Source organism: Limanda limanda, chromosome 8 (genome assembly GCF_963576545.1).
Source record: "Limanda limanda chromosome 8, fLimLim1.1, whole genome shotgun sequence".
In the NCBI taxonomy this organism is placed as follows: domain Eukaryota; kingdom Metazoa; phylum Chordata; class Actinopteri; order Pleuronectiformes; family Pleuronectidae; genus Limanda; species Limanda limanda.
Genome location: NC_083643.1, coordinates 27,960,247 through 27,981,424, shown reverse-complemented (window position 1 = coordinate 27,981,424; position 21,178 = coordinate 27,960,247). Strand labels below are relative to the sequence as shown.

The 21,178-nt window shown below is 39.3% G+C and overlaps 1 protein-coding gene across 1 annotated transcript in view; it reads right to left on the bottom strand.

Annotated features, from left to right (window-relative positions):
- Positions 1-18,460: 18,460 nt before the first annotated feature.
- Positions 18,461-21,178, bottom strand: part of LOC133009276 (copine-8-like) — a 61,513-nt gene continuing 58,795 nt past the window's right edge. Inside the window, exons 18-20 of the mRNA XM_061076723.1 lie at positions 20,568-20,625; positions 19,740-19,813; positions 18,461-18,673 (exon numbers count right to left, since the gene is read on the bottom strand). Of these exons, the coding sequence (XP_060932706.1) occupies positions 18,461-18,673; positions 19,740-19,813; positions 20,568-20,625 (345 nt within the window). The remainder of the gene's footprint in view (positions 18,674-19,739; positions 19,814-20,567; positions 20,626-21,178) is intronic.

Here is a 21,178-nt window from a genome sequence, read left to right as displayed (position 1 = left end):
GCAGGACAGAGTTACTTCACTCTGCTGCTGATGACACATCCCCTGTGTGGAAAAAAAGGTTATTTTGAGGGACAAATGTGCTGAATGAGCTTTGTATAATCTGCACAGAGCTCAGCTGCTGATAGTGGCAGTTTCCCCAGATATTCTATTGACTTTAGTGAACTCTGATGCAATAACTTTGAGTATTAAAGGGCTGTGTGTCTTCAAGGTGAAAGAGAAACATGGATCAGCCCATAGGCTCCTGGTCTTATAAATTAATATAATATGCATTAGCTGGTTATATGTGTCCTAAAACCATTTAACCTATGATTTCCTCCTGGGTTGAATATGAAATCATTGGTTTAATGGCATGGTCTGTGGTAACAGGCTGCAGTTACTATGTAGTTGAGTAGTTTTTGTTCTATTCTACTGGGGGAATGGTAACAGAGTGGTTACTACTGTGATGACGGCTCCGTCAGTATCAGGTGGATTTCTGCTCTGCCCTATACCTCTCCCTGATCATTTCACCAACATCGCAGACTTTTGGTGAAACAGCATGTCTGTGGGCTCATTTTGCACCCCGACCAATGCACTGCCCTGAGACGAGGAGAGAAAAAAAAAGCCCACAACCACAAAATATGTCAGACAAGCACAATTCATCAAACCCTTTTATAAACTGTCCCTGTCTCTGAGGAATATGTCCCCATATATCGGAACAGCAAAGTCAGCAAGTGAAGACCCTTTTCTATTTCTACTGTGTACAGCCAGGGACATAAAGAAATTATTTCAAAGCTTTGTGTTTCAGAACTTGACGAGTTGATCTCAACCCTGGCAAACAGCAGTGAGATGAAGCCAAGGGCTGACTGTGAGTCGGACCCTGTGGCCGAATGAGAGTAAAGCATTTTACCAAAATCTGGTTGAAAGCCTGAAACCAGAAGATAAAATTCCCATTGAATTTAAATGAGATATTCCACAATAACAAATGGCCATAATGTTCAGATGTGCTCATATAATAAGAAGCTTGCAAGAAATACTCACAAAAAACAGTAGGTGGCAGTGCATCGTCACATTTCTATTACAGCACAAGAAATGTTATTTCCCATCTATGTCTTCAGTGAGTGACATCTGATTTAGGAGGCTGGAATTACCCGTAAACTTCAATTATTGATCACACAGTGTATTAATCACTGTCATTGTTAGAGTTGTTGAGTATGGACGTGTGAGGGCATCTTTTAAAACGGCAGTATCACCAGGGCTGCTTTTGACAATTTATCAATTGTTTTGATTCCCTTTAAATCAAAAACATCAAACTAGGTGGCTTCTTGATTAAGAATAAGAGTAACAGTTTTTCTCCTCTGTTTTATATGATTATGAAATTAATATTTTGGGGTTTTGGATGGTTGATTGGACAAAATAAGATCTTTAAATATATTATCTCAGGCAATAAGGAAATTGTGACAGTCACACACTTTTCAAACACAGGATACTCTACTGAACACTAACATCCGTATGTATCATATGTAGATTCTAATTTACAGTAATATCCACAAACAAAATCTGGAAGGTCATAAGTCTTGTTGTGAACAAGTGACTGTGACACCAGCTTCCAGCCCCTGATGATTATATCATGTGGACATGTGTGGTAGAAGAGCACAGGTGTTATTGCGAACAGTGATGGTGGGTCGGTGCAGCTCACGTGTGACAGTGTGACAGAGAATGTGTCACAGTAACTGCTGAGAATAAAGCCTCATAAGCACCTGTCATGTAATGCCCTCCCAGCATCTTCACAATCCTAATCATGTTTTATCAGGCAAACACAATCATATTTTATTACTGTTAGCAGGGGGACCTGAGGTTTGTGTCACATTATTCATTCAGATATCCGCTGGTTGATATTAGAGAATACATCTCACAGCCTCCATGTCCCATCAGCTGCTGTGACAACCCACCAAAGCCCACCCCTCCCCTCAGAATTAATAAAAAGAGGTTTTAAGGTGTCACTACCCTTCCTTTTCACTGCAAAACCATCCCACGAGACAAAGTGGGAGAAGGGGCTTTAATAGGTAGGGCAGGATACAGGGGACGTGGGAGCTGAGCTCGGGCTTTCCATTTTTCTCAATGTGGAAATTATTTATTGCTTCTCCTGCTGCATGAGTTTAAAAGTTTAATGTCCCCATAAAAAGTGACTTTACATGCAAATGTGTGTGTTTTTCCTCCCTCTTTCCTCCCCTGTCATTTGCCTCTAAAAGCTATACGAACAAGGCACCTCCGACTAGCTTGTTCCACATGACTTCCTCTGCTGCACTATAAATAGATCCATTTACATTGCATTTCATGGCTGAACTCCCTCTCAATATTTCAGAGGCCCACCAGTAAATTGACCATTAATCATTTATTACTCACTTGTTCCTCTCATTTTGCACATATGTGTAGATATTGCAGAGCCTTTGCCAGAACAAGATTAGTTTTTTTATTATCTGTTTTGTGTATATTTTTTCTGTCGACACGCTGCAGTACGGCAGAGGAAAGAAGACTAGAGGTGTGCGCTGCATGCTTTCATGTCACCTGAGCACATCTCCATCATGTGACTCATGTCTAGTCTGGTGGTCAGATGATTGAAGCAGGGAGAAGTGGGTCATCTGTGACTTCCTATTGTGAGGAAAACTACCCCGTCTGATTTGATTACACTGTTGGTTACCAGTCTATGATGTGCAACAAGCTCCCTTATTGAGTTAGAGTTGAAATTCTATGTAGAACCAACTTTAACAGCAGTTGGGAATGAGAATGAGAAGATGACAGTTTCTCTGCCAGTGAAAAAGTGAAGTCAGACCGCTGATTTAAAATGCATAAAGAGGCGCCACTAAAATTTCTGATCTATTTAGCACGCAAGTGCTGCCTGTGTATGTGTCTTGTACTGAATACGTTATGTAGACTGGGTCTAGAATGGTGCTCTGATTAATTCTGACAATAAAAATTAGCAAAAGCTGATATAATAAAACATCTTAATGTCTTGATCCACTGATTTGTAAAAAGATACATCACAAAAAAATGACATGAAGCCATAAAATATGATGATATAAGGCCGTGTTTAAAGGAATTTAAACCTCAGATGGGTGTTAGAGTTAGGTGCAAAGGTTAACTTACCCAGCCATCAGATACAAAGCAACATCTGTGTTTCAGTCAGTTTCATTTGAACTATTACACAACTGTTCCTGCCCCCTCCCCCATTTCTCCCACCTCGGTTCTCTGCACCATTTCTCTCCTCTTACCCCAACCAGTTGAGGCAGATGGTCTCCCACCTCTGTTGGAGGGTTTTTCTCTCCACTGTCACCTAGAGTTCGCTCTAGTGGGAACTGTTGTGTTTCACTCTGTAATAATATTAAGTATTGTCTTTACTATGGAAAATGCCTTCAGATATTCTATTTTGAGATTTGGTGCTATACAAATAAAACTGAACTGAAGTGAAAATTTGAAGCAATGAATATGATTTTTTTGGCTCTGTTTTGGTCAACACCTTCGGAATCATATTTATCCGTGTAGCTGCTAAATGCTGGTTGGCTTTGTTTCTCTGCCAGAGCAGGGCTGGTTGCTCACAAACTTATCTTGGGTGGGTTAATAGTGTCAAGTGGGTTTGGTGAGACTCAACCCAGCTGCTTTTGACTGAACCAAAAAAGCCCACACTGAGCTAACAGAGGCTCAAGGTTGTAGAAAGCTGATAGGTTGTTTGTTGGTCTTCTCTTATAACACATTTAATTGATCATTCATGTAATGTTGATGGAGATTTAAGTGTTTAAAAGTGGAGCTTCTGTTTTAACCTGTCATGACCTTGGCCTATACTTTGAAAGGTAACACTTTTCACTTTTATAAGAGATACTGAACCAACGTTATATAGAGGCACAAACATGGCAAAAACTGTTTGGAGCTCAATTATCTCTGAATAATAAAAAGGGGAGGATAAGAACCTTTTATATGGAAAAGACTTGGTTATGGCCAAAAGTCTGAGGAAATTATTTCGCAATGATCTGAGGATCCTAAAGTGCTTTGCAAAGACAGATCAGAAAACTTTTCTAATTTGTCAAAGTCAGGGAGGGACCGAAGCTCCTGAATACAACTACCAAGGATTTAAGTGTCCCACAAGAGGGAGGATATCTGTACGTGGTTCAATGTAAGAATATTATTTGTTTTAAGTAGTGTGTACATAAATGTCTAAAGCACAAGCCCAATATTTGTACATGCATGTTTATGCTCTGTAAAACAGGTAATACAATATTTAAACTTTACTTTTCAATAAGCTGCCTTGTTGACAGTTTCCGCGTTCACTTTGACTTTATTATAAATATGGACTCAGGCGTTTACAAGGATCTGTATAAAGATTACATAAGCTCTAAAACAGAGCCGAGTTCAGAGGAAATCCTCCATGGCACTGTCACATTTACGTTCTCCATTTTTGTCAATTGAGCCTTGATGGAGTCGTACATCTGTGCGACATCACAGATGCAGAGAGAGGACAGGCTCTTGTTGGCTTATTTTGTATCACACGAAGACGAGCAGTGAATGTTAACTGTCCCAAGGCGCATATTTTAATGCTGAAAATCAGCGTTTTTTATGTTGTTACTTTTGCATAGTCAAGATGACATGTCACCCTGAAGACTAACTCATTACCTTTCCCTCCCTGTCAAACTTCCGACCTAATAGCGAGTTGACAAACAGTCCTTTGGGCTGTTTAACCCTGTCAAGATTCCAGCGCACTTTAGACTTGCTTTTGCAAAATGGGCCACACAGCTTCACAGAAACCTTTGCATCACATCCTGCATCCACATATTTCTAAATATGCTTCTTACCCTTTATATCGTGACAAGGATTTCTCCATCTTCATTTGATGATGGAATACTTCATTCTGTGTCTGCTTCGTTGCATCTTTAGATTTGTTTATTACATAATAGTCTAAGAAAAGACTACATCTGCCGAGAAAGGCCTCAGCCTGTGTAAAAATAGAATGGCAAGCACAAAATGATATGGTTATATTTAGCAACACTCCCCCCTCTGCTTCTAAGAATAGCAGGAGCAATATTTCATATTCGTCCTAAGACTGTGCCTTGTGCTTGCCACAACGTTTCTTTCCCTGTTCGTCCTGAGTCGAGTGGACAGAGGCTGCCTTCTGCAGGGTTGGTGTATGTTTTTGTGCTGCCTGCAGGGTTTCTGAGGTGTGTCATCGAAATCTTACACACTATTCCTTATCCCATTACTCATCACCACCTATTTCAGTATGTAGGCATCGTTGATTAGCTTATAAGGGGGAGCGAGGGAAATAAAACTGGCAGAGATGGCAGCTCATAGAACCAAGCAGCTCCCTGTACGGCTCAAGTGATATTAGATTCATGCTGAGCTTGTTCAAGTCTGCTTTATTGCTTCAGAGTCTCCACATTCGATGCAGGTGGTCCTTGCACTGACAAAAGGTAGGACCTGTGATTCCCTGAGGTGCAGATTGAAAGGTTCATTTATTTCCCCAGAAAAAATATAGCAGGGTTTGATTGAGCTATAAAAAAAAATGATGTATGAAATATTTATGTAAAAGATAAGATAATCCTTATTAGTCTCACTACAGGGGATGTTGCCAAGTGACATGTTCACTGGTCTGTTTTATGAGGAACTACATTTCCGAAAAATATGTACCACCTTGTATAAGATAGATTGTATAGGAGGACCTGATCTACGCAGCCCACGTCGGCTGAATTCTTCTTCAGCTGTGTAGACTGCATTGGCCCAACTGTAATGAGAAAGTCTGGTCTTCTTATTGCATCACAGTTTGTCTCGCCCCTCCAGCCGTTGCCTAACAAAAGGGCTACAGTTCAAAAAGGTAGTTCGGTTGATTAAAAACACTGAAAAGATCTTTTTTTAACAACCGTAAAGTTAGCTGTTCAGTTGAGTGGTTACATTTAAACTCCCTTGCTGCCACAATTACCAGTTTGAAAAGCAGGGGTGTTATTATATCTTGGGGGCGAAAGGACACATTTATTGGCCGCATTTGAAGGAGTAGGAACTGAGACAGTCTAGTCTCGTCGTTGTGACGCAATTGGTCTTCAAATCCAGCCTCTGAAGGATGAACCCCCTGAATTGAGACACAGCTTCTATTATAAAATCTGTATATAGCTGTGTTTTTCCATGAATATGACAGGACAATGATGAGGGGACAATAACGTCATTAGTAATAACAATAACTGTGACTCCATTAATATCATTGACAAAATAAAAGACAAGACTAAAATGTAGCTTAGCTTTGCCAAAGAAATGGAGACACAATGTCCATCTTTGATTGCCTGTGCTGCACATTTCTCTTCTTGCACACTTGAATCCTCTTTCTGGTGATTCTACACACCAGTGAATACATTGATAATGGTGCTGGACTGGGCTAAGCTATGAACTTGCACGCAGTAGAAGAGGAGATCAAATAAAGTGAAGAGAAAAGAATGTGCTGACGTGCTAGCTTCAAATACTACACTGCTGAGAGAAGAAGTGATTGTGTAGTCTTGTTGTGAGAGAAGCCCAGAGGCTACAAAATCATTTGGAAGAAAACTGCCATCCACTAAACGGAGGTTTTCCAATATTAAAATGTTAAATGTTAAATTATTTTATTTTTAATCCAACTCTTAAAGGCAGTGGTATCTCTAAGCATTGTATTGCATGCAGATGGAACATTTGTCCTCCTCAAAATTAGTAACTAGTTAGTATGTCTGTCTTATAGTTAACAGGATTACACAACAGCAACTGGACGGATTACCACTAAACTGGTGCTTTAAATTTTGGTGTGAATCCAGATCAGGGGGTGGATCCAAGATTAGTTTTTCACTTTCTTTAACATTGTGTTTTTAATTTTTTCTAATTGTTTTTGTTGATTTTGATAAATACAAATTTGGCATATAATAGGGACTGATATTTTGTGCAATTTGGTCCAGATCCAAATTAAAATCAGCATGTAGTGAATGTAAATGTGGTTTCATCAGGGGACTGTTGGGCCTTAGCAGAAGCATGCACTCTGCTTGAGGGCCATCCTGGTTAGTTAGTAAGTTTACTCATTACGTACAAACTGGATGGGTTGCCATGAAACTTGGTGGAATCAGGTGGAAAGCTGTGGTATGGGTCAGGGAAGAGCCTTTACAATTTTGGTGTGAATCCAGATCAGGGGTGGATCTTGTTTTGTTCACTTTTTTTAACATTGTGGATATCGTATATGAAATTCATAAAAAATATTACAAAGATCTTGGTTTTTCCTTGCCAGTGTAATTTGGTGCGGGTGGAATGTATCTAAGGGGCCTCTAGTTGTAGAGGGTTTTAAATAGTGTTAATAATGTTTTGTTATATGGCTGTTTTTGTTTTAGTTTTTATTATTGTTGTTTTTTTGAATTTTTAATTAGTTTAATAATAATTCTATCACAAAAGTCACGATATATTTCCAGTAACTACGAGCAAATATTGTAGACTTCCACTCTCTGAACAAAGGGGGGGGGGCTTCCAGTGCCAATTAAAGTTTCTGATTATAGCATCAAGTGGGAGGCGACTATAATAATAATAATGATAACTCAACACGAACTTAAAAGTCATATGCAGGCAGATAAACACTGAGAGAAGATAGAAATGAGTGCTCATTAAAATCTTGGACAGGACTGGAACAAGGAGGGATAAAAGTCTACTGGCTGTAATTAGCCCACTGTCACTCGTTACAAAGCAGCCCACGCTCTTAGCATGTCAGATCACTTCCCCACACTATCCACTGATTGTTTTGTTGCTATTCTGAAGAGCAGGAGGCAAACAATTTATATCCATCAAGGCCGGCGGTCTCTAACCGCTGGACGTTTTCAGTGGATCTGTCATCGGACATTTGAGTTAAAGCGTGTAACAACTGTGCCAGATAATAAAGCAGAAAAGCCTGGAACACTGGACTGTGTATTTATGAAGGCAGGCAGCTACAACAGGCAAACACCATTGCCTCTGAATATCTAACTCGATGGTCAGATCATCGAACCACAGGAAAAATGTAATATAGCAAAAAACATGTTTTTGTGCATAAATCTTGTTTTTCTTCATAAGGATGATGAATTTGAAGGTCTGATTTCCTTTCCTTAAAGCAGAGGATACCATAATGTTCTGATATTTCTGTGCTTGAAAAGCCATCTACTTGCTTTTTGTGTGACCTCACAGTGCTAAATAATGAAGCATGGACTCCATAAAATGTGATCGTACAAAGAATGTAAGTGTCATATAACGTAGAAAGTGAAAGGGCCTTGAAGAATCCTTCAGCCGTAAACTCCAGATGGCTTAGTGAGAGAGAAGCCCCTCAGTATCACATGGAGCTTCCACCAACGCATGGCTGGTTCTGTTCTCATGTGAAAACATCATGAACAAAAAACCCTTTAAAAACCCTTTAATAGACCCACCCAGAATTTCACAAGCTCATATCTATCAGTTTCTATAGCACTTGAGATTTTGTGGACATAAAGTTTTTTCAAAAACGTTTAACTGAAGCACCGACAAGCAGCTGGAGGTAATTCACCAATCATGGTTGTTTCGTATTCCTGCCTGTTATTCAAAACATCCTGAGAGCACTAACTAGTTAAATGCTCCAAGGAAGATTGAGCTGAATAACAATACAAAGATTTAGGATTCCAACACAAGATAAAAACCCAGTTTGTGAAGGTGTGTTGACTGAAAGCCACCTTAAATCAACTTTTGTGCACATTTTTGCATTATTGTGTATTTTATGTGTTGCACAACATAATGAGTAGCATGGTATAATAAGTCGTTTTTCTGAGTGAACCTTTAAAATCACAACTATCATATTCAGATCAAACTTAGATAATAGTCTTCGAATTGATTTAATAGGTTTCTTACATAATCCCAGTTTAGTGATAATTCAACTCAAGATACAAAGTGCTTTCAAAAAGTATAAAACAACAATAATGGAATTGATGAATTAAAAAAAAAATCTAATAAAAGTAAATAAAAGATAAATAAAGATCAAATTGATTAAATAAACATAAAAAAAATCTAAAATTGTATAATATTTGGTAACATCAACAGATTTGGGTTGCATTAGTTATTCTTATATATGTTGGTAGTAGTAATTACTTAATTAAGCCTCTGAGAAACTAATAATAAGTAATAATAACATCCTTATTTAAATAGCACTAATCAAAACATAGTTACAAAGTGCTTTCAAAAATAAAAAAACAAGTAAAAGATATATAAAAATAGTCATACAAGAATAAATAAAATAGGAAAACACTAACGATTTGATTATATTTTAAGCATGGCCACCCATTATTATAACAAAAAGTACAATTACGTAAAATAGGGTAATATGGAAGTAGAATTATGTTTTAAACTTTGATTCAAAGGAAGCTGCTGACTGTCGCAGGAGCCTTTTTCCCACTACAAAACAAATACAATGATCGATCCTTGTTTAATTAACTCTCATGTTTCCAACTCGATCATCACAAAGTTCCCTTAAAACAGGAAAGTCGTAAAAACAGTGGTAAACTGGGGTAAATGGAGAAAGATGGGCACCACAATAAGTTTATAATATACCTGAGACACTTTAACTCCAGCACATGATGGAAAAGTGGTAAAAAAATGCAACATGTTATTGATGAAAACTGCTTTAATCTCCATTGTTACCTCTGTCAAGGAGGAACCGTTTTATTGCTGTTTGTCTGTCAGCACGATTACGCAAAAACATCTCAACCGATTAGATTGAAACTTGGTGGAAGGGTTGGACATGGGCTAACAAAGAACTCTGTTATTAAAGAGGCAGCTTAAGGATTTTCTTTCTCTTTCTTTAACATTGAGAGATCATCAACATTCTAATGAGAGTTCTCAGGAAATAATGGAGAGACCGTGATGAAAGAAACCTGACATGACTGATATCTATGAGTGTGTACAATTGGTGCCGTTTGATTTAATTTAAGGTGACGATTGGGTCTTGGTGGAGGTCTGCGCTCTACTGAATGACATTCTATAATAATATAATAATACCTTCTATTTGTGTAGCAGTTATCTAAACAAGGTAACTTAGTGCTTCACGAAAAATCTTTTTAAGAGCCAAGTCGTTACATGATGAGACCTTAAAAATTATAGAGAAACCCAACAGTTCCCACAATGAGCAGCACTTTGGCGACTGTGGAGGAAAAAAAATCCCTCATTAACTGGCCCCTGGTCATGTGTAATTTCTTGAGTACAGAAGAAATAGATTGAAATATAAGGCCGACAACCTTATATTTCAATCTATTTCTTTATAATAATTCTCATGGTTAACACACCCCATGAGAAGAACCCCAAACAATCCTACCCACAAGGGTTGACAATAATCCCCAAAAAGGATTCATCCCTCTTATAGAAACATTTTCTAACAACCACATCTGTTAATCCCAGTTATCCCATCTATCTTTTTGTCTTTAGTAGGCAAAAAATATTTAGAGATGATACATAAATTCTTGGTTTTCTACACGAGATTGTTTTGCAGTAAGAAGTAAGAACAATTCAGACCGTTAGCAACCTCCCTTTCCAAATAACAGAGGCCGTATGACAGACTTTATAATAGGCTGCAGAGTACACACTGACATCATCGTGAAGTCTCAGGGAGGAGGAGGCTGCTGTAATCAGCCACATTTAAATGGAACGGGGCATCCTGTCAACAATTTAGATCCTGAGATGCACACCTTAGAGGTGTAATGGTGTGAAGCACATCCATACCAGTGTGATGGTGGTTTGAAGATTGGCATCTTTGACAGGAACAGGTGTGGTGCGTGTCAAAATGGTGAGCAGAAAGCTGTCACCACACAGATTTACATGTTACTGATATATTAATGAACACTATGGATATTTTTTTGTAAGACTTTAATACTACTCATGTTAGATTCAATCCCTATGTACCCATCGCCTCCCAATGGGCCTCGAGGGAACCTCAAATCAGTTTCTCTCTGAAGCATAAAATCAAGAACAAGCATTGTTGGTTTGTTATGAATATTTATTGAAAGATTTAATTCTTACAGAAATAATCATTTTAGATAAACGTCATGTGGCGTCCACATTTCCAATTATAACAGTAAAAACTGTGCTGTCTTGTAATATCAAAGAAAATGATTGTAAATGCCATGTATAAATGAACAAATATAATTTCTCGCTTCTTTAGTGTAATTACAAAAATCATGCAAAAGCCATGAGCCACCCTGTTGAGATCCAAAATGAGGGCTGATGAAAAGAGAACAGTTGATGAATTTGTTTGTCAGTTTGTGATAAGATAAGATAAGATGGCTGCTGACTTTAAACATGGCTGTATGAGGCCGGACAACAACATTTCCAGCTCAATGATTCTGTTGCTTTGCTGAGAGCGAGGCAGCTCATTTTTCTCTGTTTGGATCATCCTCCCTCTTACCCACATCACTTCAACCGATGGGTCTGAGATAATAATGCTGAGATGAGTCTGATAGAAGAGTGGCTGTGCATTAACATACAAAAACAATATCTGAGAATAAGAATCAGTCTTCAAAAGAAAAATCTGAAGGCATTGCACAATTCCAAGACTGATCAGTGAGATTTAAGGCAAAAAAGTTATTCTAAAATACTCTGAAATAACACACAAAGATGTCATATTACAATTTGTTTTCAACCCACGGGTGCAGCTGTTAGAAAAGACATGCAAACTCAATGCATGCTGTAAAAAACAGCAGAATAAAACGGGAGATTCATCACGAGCATTCAATTAAACCACTTTGTTAATATTATAAGGTACAGTTAACCACTTTCATGTTACAGGTGTGAGGATTACATGGACTTCATATGGCCTGGCATGCTGACATGGTAGCGCATTGGCAGAGTGACACACTGTAGATGCAACGATGAGCGTTGGGAGGCAGCGAGGTGTAAAACCTCCTTCATTAAAGCTTGTTTGTCCACTGTTAGAAGTTTTTTTTGTTGTTGTTTTGTTTTTTGTCTCACAGTCGCCTAACAATAAAATGCTTTTGAGTGTCTGCTGGGTCCCTCTACAAACAGCTTTATTTTCTTCCACCCGGGGGCACATCCATGCCAACACAAGGGCCAAATGCTTTCATACTGTACATTATAGAATTATACGGTAGTCATGGAGTAATATGTCGCTTTGCAGTAAGAGTTTCTCAGCCCCTCATAGTGTTGTCTTGATATGAAGCCAGGGTTTCATGCTGATATGTATTTTTTTCATGCTGATATTATTATCTTTTCTGCAGTTTGTGAGTACTTTTCCCCACATGTTGAAGGGTTAGGATTAGGGTTAGGGCATGTGACTACAGTAATAGTATTAATGCGCATTTAAAGGATTTGAGGGGTGAGACACACAAGTGTAAAAAAGCTGCAAATGGTGTGTTTAAGGTTCTGGTTTTCACATATAGAGCTCTGCATGGTCAGGTACCTGAATACATCTCTGACCTGCTCTGTACTTACATCATCAATTAGTCACAGAGGTGGGTCCCTCACACTCGTCTGAGAACAAAAAGTGATCGTGCCTTTGAGGTGGCAGCTCCAACCTTGTGGAACACTCATCCTATGGACATACGTTCAGCATTCTCTGTTGACGCCTTTAAAAAGGAGTTTAGGAATTATTTGTACGCATTTGTGTCACCTTCTAATGTTTAGGGCTTGCTGTTTAGTTTTGTGTTGGCTCTATATGTATTTTTAAAAGCTCTTTTTTCTTTTAGGAGGCACTTTTGTTATGGGAAAGGTACTATATTAAATAAACGTTACTTACTTAGAGAAATTAGAGACATTTTTTTTATTCAGAACCACATACACTGTGAAGTGTTCTTAATAGTGTGTAAGTCTGTCCTAGGTGCTGTCATAGTCTCTATATGTGTTAGCAGTAGTCCTACTGTTTTAACATTAGATTAGAGATCTGCTCTATCGCTATCACAGATGGCAACTAAACAGATTGTCTTTATCATTAGGGCTAATCGGTTTTAAGTTGTGATATGTGCTATTTGTTTTCGGGGCCAAGCTGAGGTAGCAGTGTGCTGTCTCTTGCCGTAATTGTGGACTCAGATGTTGGAATCAACATTTGTCTTTTGCTGGCGTATGCTAACATTAGCTAGCTTACCTGAGCAGTAAAGAAGCAAAAACTGTGTGAATTAGTCATGTCAGGTGAATTCCTGCTAGGCTAGGAGTTCAGTTTGTTTTTTTACCCTTATTGATGCCTTGTTGTTTGTTTGTGACCTGAGGATTTGGACCCTGATATTACACATTGTGTGTCATCACACTTAACAAGCTGATTACCTCAGCCAAGGAGTTAATGTTTTTATTGATGTTTGATTGCTGTCTGTTCACAGGGTAGGGGCCATAAAGGGGCTTTTGGAGCAGATTCAATTAAGGGATGGATCCAAGAATTAATGTTTTGCTTTCATTATTCTTGGAAGATGAAGCTTTTTTCCCCACATTTCTTGGAATTCCAAGAAATAATACAGTAATGATGTTTAAGGGGACTGTTGGGCTTCGGTGGAAGAAGAATTGGGTCTACTGACTGCCATTCTAGTTTTTGATATTACTCCCGTACAAAAGCAATCCATTATGTGAGCTAAGCAGCCAAACATTGTCATATAAGAAAATAACAAATGTTAATTTTGTTATCTTCATTTATTGAACCCGTATTAAATAGCTCAACTATGCAAAACAAGCATAGTGTTAACCTTCTTCTGAACAGCGTCCAAACTGTGGTCGGGAGCCCAGTGGAGACTACTGTTCTGCTCCACAGGGCCGAAGTCAGCTGACTTCAGGGCTCAGCCCTCACTCTTTTTCCTCAGCAGGTGGCAAACAGGTTGCTGAAGCCCGGCAGGGGTCCAGAGGAGTAGCCTCTATTCACTGACAGCTTAACTGCATTATTACCACGCACATAGCATACGCCTACTGCTATTCCTCAAAGGAGCTACCCATCTCATGTAACAATAGTTTAAATATTTTCATATCAGCTGCCTGGATAATCAGTGTGGACCTGTTTTTTATTTATTTAATCCATTATCAAGTCAGCTGTAAGCATTAAAGCTTTGACCAAATCATAACACATATATGTGTTTCAATAAAGGACCTTTTGATTTTTAAAAATTACCATGAATTTAGATTATATATCTGCTACCATTGTTGTAAACTGTAGGTATGTGAGAAAGCAAAGCGGAAGAAACCTCTGTAACTAATGGGGGCCGGTCTCGGGTTAGTTGGGTCCATTATCTTAGCTTTGTTGTGCTTTCGGTAAATCCTCATCCAGGAGAATTTAATTTTTAAATGTTGTCAACATTTGATTATTACGACTATTGTCACTCATAATCTACTGCAGTTGCAACACAATAGATTAATGTGTATTATGATTGTCTATCACTATGTGTATTTTGACATGTGTTATTTTACATGTAAACATTCTCCAGGATTCAACATGCAAATTCAGACACCTTGGCAGGGATTTTTGTTTTGGCCCCTTTTCTACATTTAAAGTGTATAATAAAAGGCTGAGAAACCCTGAATACAAAGGTATGGACATTTATATAAACACCACGTAAGTTTATCATTAAAACCACAGTAGACAAGCAAGAAACCCTTAATCTTCACTCAACCCTCACCTTGTTATGTAAGTGTCATGCATGTTTCATATACAAATACATGTACTGGATGCACAGTATATATGAGAGTGTGGGTGACATCTTGTCGTGATAAATAAATGAAAGGCCCTGCCTTGTGTTTAAGGGGTCACAGAGTCCCAGCTGTTTGCTGTGAGTCAACTTTCCAGAAAACATACCAGAGTATATACAGAATATATATTTATATATATATATATTTACATAGCCATATAAAAAGACTGTTCCTGCCTGATCTGCTTCAGTCTAGTGTCGCTCCAGTCTGAAATCAGACTTGAGACCAGTGCTACATTGTGCAACCCGACATCCCCGCTGCTGTACGGGGTCCCCACAATTATACAACAATACACAAGAGTACAAAATCTATGGACCCTATTCAGTCAAACTGAATAAATCAGCTTTTCAGGGTTAAGTCTCAGCCAACTGAGTGATGCTACACTTCACAATATGTCCTATTTGGCAGACAAATGTTGCTACAGAGTGTCTTTGATCACCAGGTCTACTTTAAAACATCTTGCCCACATTAAACATACATTATTATCTAACCACATAAAAAAATACAGGCCTGTCGTTCATGATTTAAATATGAATAACGTATGTATAAACACGAATAAGGCCTGTTAGTCATGATTTAAATATGATTACAGGCCTCCGTATAAAATGTAATACTTATATCAGCAGTTAAGAAGCAGCATCACACATACAGTATATGAGCAATACACAAAAAAGGCCAAAATTTGTACAGTGTATAAATACCTATTAAAATGTTTGACAAGCACTTTAAAGTAGACATTTTGCTGAAGCAAGTATATGATGATTTAGAGGCGTGAGTTTAGACATTTTTTGTAAAACTTGACTGAATAGGGCCCAAAAAAGTTCCGATAAGATCTACAGTTTATAGCACACAGATACATAGTCAAATGTATAAACACAGTTCCTTACATATTTTCATGAGGTGAAAAGGGCCTCTGGATACAACGGCTGTTGCTTGATAGGAAAGGATTTGTGCTTTTGAGTCATACTAAAGTTCTCATGTATACTTTGCTGGGCAATACAGCAGGGCTGCATTCGAGCTTCACCCTGAAACGTGGCTAAAAGTGACAGTGCAGTTACTTGCTTGAGATTAAAGTGTGATTTTATATATGGTTTAATGAAAACTCCACAGAAAACTGAGGCTTTAATCACCAAATACTGAATCTGCAAAATGTATGTAGCTCCGCAGACAGCAGCATTAATTTTATTGAAACAAGTGAGTAGAAGTAGGTTACACTGCAGGGTAGATATAATAAACTCTGCAGTCATTATAAAATGGCATTATAACTATGTAAAAACCTGGCATTGCCTGAATGGGGTATATACAGTGCATATGCAGGGTTTACATTGCTCCTCTGATGGTTTTCAGTATACTTTCTTTTGCCGTGAAATGTATTGCCATTAACGTAATAATCACCCTGCATTGCATTGAGATTTCTTGTACACATCTGACGTATTCCTGTGAGCAGGATATGTTATGGTGCTTTACGGATCAGTCAACATAGATTTTAGTCCACACAGAAGCTGGTGGTTGCTAGGAGCCTTGAACTCAAAGCCCATTAACCTCAAGTATGTTAACATAAAATATTCAACAACAAACTTAAATGGAAGCTCTGCATGATGATGTTTTTATTTGTTCATGTACAGTTGTGTGGACTTAAACCACACGTCTCCAATTCTGTGGTTATTTTTCTACTGAAGTAATGGGACAGGAAAGGGACATCCTATAGTACCACTGAGAGGCAAAGCTTCAATTCTGGCTTCCAACGTAACTCTATCTGTGTACGCCATCTTCCCTTCACTCAGCTGAACATCTTCATAATAGCTAATTAACTAAACATTGTACAAATTCACTGAACCATAATTGTGAAATTAAAATGCACATCAAATATGATCAAAACTTGAAATAATTTTAAACATTACATTTTCCATAAAGAATAAAGGGATATTTTCCATTTTGTATCTTTGCCTTGAGAATGTCGCTGCACAGGTTTGCGCTGGCGCACTGATTGTTCGTATTGATGGACATTTTTGCAGGATAATGCGTAAAAACTTTTCTTAGGTTATCATAAGCACTGTTATAATTAAACTAGAGACACAGACCTGACCCTAAATTGTCTATTTTAATATTACAGGATTATTCATTGCTTCATTACGCTCCTTCAGACATCGGACACGCTAGACTGGTTATATTTGCATTTTAAAAATGAATCTGATTAATTCATTAAATTAATTTGAATGGCTACAAACAAGTGGCCAAGCCAGTGTTTAAAAAGGAGAACATTGCCGCTGGAGTTTGTTGTAACTGTTGTAACTGTCGAAGGTAAGGACAGCTGCTTTCATCAGATTTGACGGAAGTTTTCTGTGGAGTTTACCATGAAGGACATGGTTAGCTACATGCTATTACACATTGGGACTACTTATTATTATTGGCTTCAACTATTAGTCACAATGCTGTTTGTAAACATGGAGCTAAAACTGTGCTCACAGTCATTAACTGGTTATTTATCTTAGAAGAAAAATTATCTTTGCATTGTGTTCTGTAGGTTCACTGGTGTTCAGTGCACATATCAACAGTGCGATGCTACCACTGAGGTGTGAGTCACCTGATCTGATAACCTGCAGTTTGGCAAATGTTTTGTGGATACTTATTGTGAAAGTGTGAATCTACTGACATCAAAAATCACAGACACACCAACACTTTGTCATCAAATAATTGTTTTTTTGGCAATACTAAACAAAGTGAGGTAGAGAGACGTAAAACCAAACAAAATAAATGCTACAGTACTAAATACGATGTAATTTCATGAAATTAAAGAGACACAGTCAGGTTTGGTAGTGTGATGTGAGTGTGTTTTTGACTTCTGGGCTTGGAGATCCACGTTTCCAGAACCTACGGACGAGACCGTACCTGTTTATGTTATCTGGTAAGGCTGGTTCAAGTCCCTGCTGCATTTGATTTGACCAGAATCCCAGGGAGCACAGCTTCCTTTTGAGTCAAGGCAGGTGGACGGGGCAGAAGGTAGGAGCGTGGGAAGATTTCAGGCGGATGATGGGTTTGTTCTTAATGGAACATGGCAGCGGTGGTGGTGGGGGGTTTGTGTGGGAGGGACAAGCCCTGAGTGCAGGACAACAGTGCATGCTTATCTTAAACTAGCACATGCTCCATTTATCAAAAAGAAAAAAAATACACACTGTCAAGAAGAATATGGCACCAGGGCCTTAACATAATTGTACAAATTCACAACCTTCAGTTTTCTGCAGCCGAAAAATAGGAATCTGAAAGGTTTTCACATTAAACGGTAAAAAGTTCTTCCTGAAAAATCTCTCCTTTCTAGACCTCGATTTTGTAAACATTTACATATCAGAGAAAGACATGATTTTGTGACAGAGGAAGTGGAAATAGAAACAGCAAAAAGATGAAAAGTGTTTTCGAAAGGAATCTCCGACAGTTTGGACCCTTTCAGTCTCACGGCTGCAGGTGGTCAGTTACGGTTCTGTTCAGTTATTGTGGTGCAGTTAGGTGACACCCTCCCCCTTTACCTCCACCACGACCCTTCAGAAACCGCACCTTCATCCAGTTAGGGAAAAGTCCCTCCTTCTTAAAAGTGGAAGCCAGTGCCCACTCATGGGTATCTGCATCACCAATGGCGGCCAGGCGTTCCCGAAAGTGCAACATGAGAGAGCAGGCGAGGTTCGCCACATGCTCAAAAAGCTTCCGGTAAAGCATGTAGAGGAAGAAGCAGAGAAGAAGTAGTAGAGACCAACGAAGTTGGCTGGCTGGCGTTGGAGTGGGGCTTCAACTTTTAAATTCGGCTTACCCGTCTGGTGAGAAGGGGGTGGATAGCTTGTGGCGGACAGGGGGTGTAAGGAGGTGGCAAGGGCCCGGGTTTGATGCCTCTGGTCCTCATGTAGGACAGGAACTGATCTGGGATTTCAGCGAGCACTTCTTTAGCCAGCCGAGCCATACTGAGGATGTGATTTCCTCTCCGGTCAATGTAGTCTCTGAAAGGAACAAACTGAGGGAGGAAAGGAGATCTGTGAAGGTTCTCAGTCATCCAGGTCATGGCTCATTATGTTTCTATTAAACGTTTCACCACATCAACAGGGTTCTTTATTTCTCCCTTTTCGATGAGAGATGAAACATTTTCAAGAAACACAAGCAAGTCCAGTTATATGTACACGTGAAAAAGGAGAAGAGGGAAGCAAGAAAAATAGATTCACTTTAAACCTGGTATTACAATCCGTACTGAGTGATCCGATCAACACCAAGTACAGTCTATATATATAGAGTCTATGGAGCAAAAGCACCCAAATGCATCCTGAGCTCCATCACCCAGACCACTTGAGATTTGTTTGTGGCAACACTATCAACCCAAACCACAACATAATGACTCAAATTGGTCAAATTTCTCTATAAAACAGGGCTGCACCAGATTCATATAGTCGCTCTTGACTCCTCTCTCTCGCTACTTCTATCACACTTGCTTGTGCAGACACACACAGACAAAAATACAGTGACATCCTACATTTGAAATCTCAGACTGAGTAAAAACAACACAATTTGGTCTTCACGAACACGTAATTTGCATTTAGAGCAGGGAAATGAGATCTGATCACATTGGTTACATAAGACACATTCTGGATGCATTTTAATGTCCGTGTGCAGAAAAGTACTTGAAGTTGTCCACTTTTGATTGGATCTCTCCTGATGGATGTTAATACCAGGTCTGAACAGAGCCATATAAGAAGAAAACAAGCAACAATAAGGAGGATACAAGGAGAGAAGGGAAGAGAAGAGAAGAGGAAGCAAAGAAAGGAGAGGACTAGAGAAAAAGATATGTAAAATTGCAGTTGAGAGAAGGTGAGTGAGGAGAACAAAATGAAAAGGACACATGAAAAAAAAGGGGGATGTAGTTTGTGGAAGTGATTCAGAGGGAAGGAGAGATAAATGGCAGACTGAGAACAAGAGCACAGCAGGTCATACACCATGACCTTTTCTCATTCATCATAAATCCAACATTTCTCTGGAAACACTGTGCTGAGCTCTCAGCTTCACAGCCCCTCAGCCGTGTCTCTCTGTACCTGAACAATGTCCCTCTCTGCATATCGTCCTTGGGAAGAGACCCTCTCCTCATCTCCGTCCAGCTCGATCATTTCTGAGGGGGGAAGCACATCCATCACACCCTGTCAGGAGACTACAATCGCCACTGCGGCAGCCACGGCGAGCAAACATGACACGCAGTTTAGGCGATATAATCTGCTGAAGCCATTAGCGTGCCACTGGGGCTACATTGCCTCAGAGTGTTGACAAAGCCAAACGCGACGTGAGTACACAGAATTTGAGTCGATGTGTGTGAAGCCATCGAGCCAACTTGCACACAGGGGAAACATAGGGAAAACATGCAAGAATATGTGTAAGCAGAGTCAGCGATGTGCACCATAGGGACATAATGCGACCATGCACACTGACTTCACAGCCATGATAATTGTTGAATCTTGTTGACTTTGCAGGCTAATTGCTCATCGTGAGTGAGCTTGGTTTTACAGAGGACTGCTCTGTGAATGTTAAACATGAATGCCTTTGGAACAACACAGCAGAAGAGGTGAGGACCGTGGCTGCTGTTGCTTTACAAAAAGAAAAAAAGAAAACACACCACCTCTGGTCTGACAAATGAGAATTTTACCATCGACTTAAGAGGAGATTCCGGAGGGAAAATTAAGGGGAAGGAGAATGGAGGAGAGAAGAAAAGAGGATCTGCACAAGGAAGAGCTGAACCATGTGGGAGACGAGATAGGAAGTGGAATGAATGCAAAGGATTACAGCATGCAAATAAACACACACACACAGACACAGACACACACACAAACACGAAGCCATGCAAGCATATATATGCTCTTCACCCAGCTTACCATCAAATTCTGCTGGCCCAACCCCGACTATTATAATTGACATGGGCAGAGATGCGGCCTACAAAGGGGGAATGAGACAGAATATGTGAATCAAAAGCAGGGAAGAAGCAGCGTTCATTCTTTTCACTATTCGCAATCTTTAACACAGCAGGCCCTCAGTGAAATACCCCCATGACTGGGTTTAACAGTCCATAGAACCGAAGCTCAATGGAAAAAAATGTTCTCCAATTGTTAAGACAGATGCGTTCATCCAGTTCAGATTCTGGACTCTGCAGCCACTTTCATAAAGCCTCTCGTCCCACCAGTTGTGGAGTTTCTAATTTCATGCATCTACAACTTTGTTTAAATCTCTCAAAAGACAGCTTAAAAATTACTGCCATTTACATCTTCCTCTGCCCTGTGCTGCAGCCCCACTGCCACTATATTGTTTATTAAATCTTAGCAGGACAGCACAGTACAGTTTGAGATAAAATGATGGATGGTGTTTCCAGTGTTTCATAACTTCCTGTAGTCATTAGATGGACGCCCAAATTGCCTGAGCTATGAGGGGCATGGATCCTCCGCGGGCCAGTAAATAATTACTCTCAAATCTTACTTTACAATAACACTGG